This window comes from Plectropomus leopardus, unplaced genomic scaffold, assembly GCF_008729295.1.
Source record: "Plectropomus leopardus isolate mb unplaced genomic scaffold, YSFRI_Pleo_2.0 unplaced_scaffold16138, whole genome shotgun sequence".
Taxonomy (NCBI): domain Eukaryota; kingdom Metazoa; phylum Chordata; class Actinopteri; order Perciformes; family Serranidae; genus Plectropomus; species Plectropomus leopardus.
In genome coordinates, this window is record NW_024617320.1 from 1 (window position 1) to 5,633 (window position 5,633).

Consider the following 5,633-nt stretch of genomic DNA (forward strand, 5'->3'; position numbering starts at 1 on the left):
GTTAGTAAAGTCACGCCATAGCATAGAATTTTGAAGAAAAGGCCAAAAACACCATAATAATGCATGTTGAAAAAATTACCAAGAAGGCAAGGCTATAGTATGGCAACAACTGAAACTGACATATTTTCGCTTGTAGAGACACATCACAGTACAGCTTTTTTCTCCGTCTCTCTCCAGTTCCTCTTTTGACAAACCAGTATTGGACAATTTTTGTACAACAGTGTGCAGGCAAACTTTACTTAAGTTTGAGTAAATGTAGTTTGGAGAATGCTCTCAAGTCTCCACCCTGTCCTTCAGCTATATTATCTGATGTAACGTATTGGCTCAACTTCACCATCTGATTCTTATCAGACAGGGGAGATAATACTTTAAACTCAGAAAAAACAGTGATACATAAGAATAAAGAATGTGATAATGTACAAGTTTGTCATGTATCTTATCTTTTGTTTTCAGGGATGAGGTTGTGCTACAATAAAGATTGGGGTTTTTTTGTCAGTTTGTTTGTTTGTGTGGTTGTTTGTTTTTCCATAGGATGCTCATGGTGTTAAGTTTGCGATCATTGGTGTTTTTGAGATTAGTGATTGGCGCGGTGCTGCTCCATCTTGGTTACTTATTTTATGCCGGACATTACTTTTTCATCTTGGAATCAGTCTCTTGTTCAGAAGTTTGGACGAAGACTGCTTCCCTGGATCCTTTCCTTTGGTTTTGATTCTCCTGCTTGGACTACGAAAATACGTAGCACTAAGCGGAGAGAAAAATTTATAGCAGCAACTCAAACATCTATTTATTCTACAATCATGGCATAATAGAATATGTCACCCACACTAACACTTGAATTTGTGTGCCCAGGCTGGCTGTAAGCAAACAATGCCACTCCAGCAGCAGGCTTTTTCAGCTTTGGCTGAGATGAGCCCCAGTGGAATCAGATGGTAAGTGAACAGACGTGTAACCATTTCAAAGTGCTTGTGCCTTTTCATTTTCATTCCCTAAGGGAAACACTCCTCAGCACTTTATGAACAGTCCAAGAAAGTCAAGCAAACCTCTTTTTCTTCAGTACAACCACACTCGATAACAGCACAGAGCCAAAAAAGAAATAGAGTCATGGACACAAGAAGTCAAATTAGAATAGAATCTTTTATTTTTCTTTACAAATAACTGTTATTTTTCACAACATGTAAATGCATCAGACCAAATCCCTTTCTCACCCATTCACACTTCAAATACATATCAGAAATTTTATGGGAAAACAATCTATTACCCACAAGAACAGAGCGCCAAAACACTTTCATACCCATCAGTGGAATTTAAAAATCACTCATGCTGTAATACATCTGGGACTGCGGATACACCAAAATGTGAGTTATCCAAAGATGAGATCTGAATGAGGAACACTAACAAATGCCACAGAAATGATCACAGAGATCGCCTTAATGCAAATGAGAAGCTATTTCTAAAGAAAGTGTGGATCAAATGTTTCAGTAGGAATTTGGAGAGACTGCTCTTTTAAAAAGTCTCACTCATTTCATTTGTTGGATCTGTGGCAGATATTTCAGACAACCTTGGGCTCTGAATACCGCTGCTTTTCAATCACAGGGGGCAGACGGATCAATGAGAGGAGGCCATTGGAGATTCTACGGCTCTTGTTGTAGCCTACACACCTTAATTGGATGGTACATGAGTGTTTTGCTGAATAGTGGACCTGTTTTCCACATGCAAAATCGATAGCTTGTTCTCTGCCGAGTTGCCCAGACGGCTTTAATCAAATAGCAAACTCTATCCTTGAAACTTCTGGATGAGTGCATATTTTCTGTGTCAAGCTGCTTAAATAAGCGTCAAATGCATTTTATGCCACATCCACCACTCCGCAATCGGGTCTTAAAAAAATGTAATGATACCAAACTGTACTGAAAAGCTGTCAGGTCTCATATCACAGTTGCCATTTCAAACTACAGGGTCACATTCAGATATTTCCAAATTCAGGTTGTAAAAACTGAAAATGTGACATTATTGTGACAGCTCTGACAGCTCTGATGCTCAGTGATAAGGAAAGAAGTTTGAATCCTCAACCCCAGACACAAATCAGGTTTATACTCTGGCTTTCAATCCTCATGTGTGTTCCCAGCTGGATTACATGTATAAGCAGAACCATTAATGTGTTATTTAATAGTCAGTGTAACAAAAACTGTTGGGATGCTGTGTAAAACATAAATAAAAACAGAATGCATTGGTTTGCAAATGAGTTTTGACCTATATTGAGTTGGAAAGAGTACAAAGACAAGATATATAATGTTAAACCTTGTTGTTGTTTGTTTTTTGGGTTTTTTTTGTAAATATGCACTCATTTTAAATTTGATGCTCGAAACATGTTCCAAAAAACTTTAGGACAAAGGCAACAAAAGACTGGTTAGGATTTTGTATAAAAGGGGTCTCCTTACTTTGTGAAAAACTGCCCGAGGAAGTAGTCCAACAGTTTAACCAATGCTTCTTAAACCACCATTGCTAAGAATTTAATAAATTTACCATCCAAAATCCATAAAATCATCAATATATTCAGAGAATCTGGAGAAATCTCTGCACATTAGGGGCAAGGTTGAAAACCAATGCCTGTGACCTTTGATCCTTTAGGTCGCACTGCTTTAATAACCGCCAAGACTGTATACAACACACCACTACATTGGCACAGGAACACTTTGTGCATCTCAACTTGCATTTGTAGATGCAGCAACAAACTGTATTTATTAATAATAGTTTTCCAAAGTGAAAGTAATATTTAAATAACATCTGGAGACATCGCCGACTTCACTGAGATGGACTGATACGAAGTGTGCTGTGGGTCTGACGAGTCCACATTTAAAATTTATTTTTGGAACGGGTTGCTGGTTTAAACATGGGGAGAAAAAACAGACAGAAAAAAAAAATATGTAGGGGAAAAAAATAACATTTGGTTTGTGGTTACCATGACAACAGATAATGTGCGCACCATTAAGTATTAGGTGCGCACCAGAAACAGTATCAGCGCACGTAATACGTTTCTGGTGCGCATGTGATACTTTCTGTTGTGCATGTGATCCGTTGTCATGGTAACTACAAACCAAATGGGGTTTTCTTTCCCTTCCAGGTTTTTTTTTTTTTTCCTGTCTTTCTTTTTCTCCCCATGTCCCTTTAGGGGCTCTGTAAGAATGACTGTATATTTACAAAAAAAATAAATCAGTTCATCAGTTTGAATATTTAAGATCTTGTCATTATACTTTCTTTGATTAAATATAGGCCAAAACAGATTTGCCAATCATTGAATTCTGTTTCTATTTACGTTTTATACAGCGTTCTAATTTTTTTGGAATAGGAGTTATTCCTAACTGACATCACTGCCTAAACGACATTAACAATCTGCTGCTTACGGTAACAGAATCATAGCCAAATGAGCAATAGGTCATTTTTTTGCTGTCCAAAGCACAATATAACCATTATTCATCTGTGTAGGGTTAATGGACACTCTGTGGCGGAGACTGATGGACGTAAGAGGAGGAAACTACTTCTGTTGATGCAGTTGTATTCTGATGGAGGTTCACAGAGGTCTCTGCTTAATTAAATCGTTTTTAATTCACGCTGATTCATAAAGTGAAAATCCAGTTTAGACTCAACTTCCATCATTTATCTGTGAGCCGTATGACGACCCTGAAACGATCAATCTCTCTCTTATTTCAAAGTGCTCTTAATTAATACACACATGCACACGCAGACGCGCACATTATCACCAACACATGCACACTTTTGGTTAAGAGAGTAGGCTACATAACCACCTAAATTATCTGATAAAAATCTTTTCTTGATGTGATCAAAATTAGCTTTTGGTATTAGAAATAGTTTTTCATGTGTGCACATCCATACCATCCATTTTATCTTATTCTGATCTATCGTATTGATTGATATAGTTTCTCAGTGCAATTAGATTAAAAGTAGTGCAGTGTTTTATGTCTTAAGACTTTTTTCCCTCCCTGTATCCTGCCGAGACAAATTCTAATAAGAATTAAAAGTTTATTTCATAAAGTGCTGTCTTTGCCTCCTATATTTTTCCTAAAAGTAAATCTAGTAGTTTAAATTTGAACTATTAATACGTGGTTTTATTACTGTAACCTCTGGAAGAGTCTAGAGGACTAACTATATGAATGAGAAATACTGCGCAATGCAAAAAAGAACAAGAAAACCTAAAACTTTTGCTTTGAATAGATCAGAAACAGAAAGTCGTAACATCACAAATTTTCTTCCCAATCCACCCCAACCCAGCTCAAACAGTCCTTAGCTGTTTTCATTCACCAAGCGTGACCCGTTGATGCCGCGGTAGGTGACACGGCTGGGACGGACCAGTACGCCATGGCCAGATCGACAGGTGAAGTAACGGCGGCCGCCTACAGAGCCGTCATTCTTGCCCTTTGGGCTTCGGAGCTCCAGACCCAGCCAAAGGCCTGGGGCAAAGTCTGCTGTGCCCAAGTAACGGATAAACGCCATCTCGTTGGCACTGCTGAGCAGCACCTGCATGCCCACGTGGAGGCTGACCTGTCCATCAGAGCCAGTTGAGGGGTTGGATCCTGCCGTGCTCCCGGAAACTCCGCTGAGAGTGCTCCAGCGCCGACGGTGAGGATTGGAGCGACTTCTTTTTGGTTTTTAAGATGAATTGTTGAAGCACAGGGGAAAAAAATAGAGCAAAAGAGAGATTTATGAGAAAAAGTATGCAGTGTGAAAGGATATCACACAAGTAAGTGGGAGATTGATGGCAGCTTGATGTTTGAGAGATTGATCTTCAGTTCCCTGTTCTTTCTCATTCTAACCATGATCATGCATTGGCCATTTAAAAAAGGAACCTTTGCTGACTAATACCACTGCTACTTATCAGTATTGATTCTGCCGCTGCTTAGGATGAAGTTGAAAAGCTTTGGAAGGGTGAAATGTTACTGCTCTGCAGAAAGAGAGAGAAAAGAAACCATACCTGGTAGCAGGGCTTCTTCTGCTTGTCTCCTTCGGGGTGGCGATGGCCGATGATGTGCTGAAACTGCGACGCATTGTCCCTGCATGGCAATCACAAGAGTCAAGCTCTCCCACACACATTCTTGTAAAAGAATGACTTCACAAGCACTCACAGCATAATAAATGCAACGGCACATTTCAAATTTATCTCAATCGAAAGAAGGCAGAACTCTCACCGCTGAAAGGATGACTGAGGCGTGAGGAGGAGAGCTCTGACAGGCAGTCAACAGATCCGTGGATCCTGAGAGTGGAAAAAGAAAAAAGAAATATGTAAATGACTGGATGATATATCTGTAGGAACATTTAGTAACATTTAGATATCTTTATTGACTTTTCAACCTGCTGTGCAAAACCTCCACTGACACTGACTCGCTTTATCTCAATCAAACTTTACTATACAGCCCTACACCGGACTGTTGTCCTAATCTCGCTCATGCCCACCTCTGCTCAATTTTTAACCATTACCACCTGCGCCTGTTATCTTTTCCTGCCTATTCCTGCAAGGTGTGTGTCAGGTCCCACCTGCACCTGAGACCATTCTAACCATACATGCCCAGCACAATAGATTAGTTATCAATAGATTGTGTCTTCTCCCGTCCTGCAGGAAAAAC

At 39.5% G+C, this 5,633-nt stretch overlaps 1 protein-coding gene across 1 annotated transcript; it reads right to left on the bottom strand.

Annotated features, from left to right (window-relative positions):
• Positions 1–1,187: 1,187 nt before the first annotated feature.
• On the bottom strand, positions 1,188–5,280 carry LOC121964578 (CAP-Gly domain-containing linker protein 4-like). The gene is made up of 3 exons (XM_042514782.1): positions 5,199–5,280; positions 4,985–5,063; positions 1,188–4,651 (listed from the first exon to the last, which is right to left on the bottom strand). Exons 2-3 carry the CDS (start codon positions 5,056–5,058, stop codon positions 4,297–4,299), a joined length of 429 nt encoding a protein of 142 aa, XP_042370716.1. The 5' UTR covers positions 5,059–5,063; positions 5,199–5,280; the 3' UTR covers positions 1,188–4,296.
• Between the last annotated feature and the right edge of the window lie 353 nt (positions 5,281–5,633).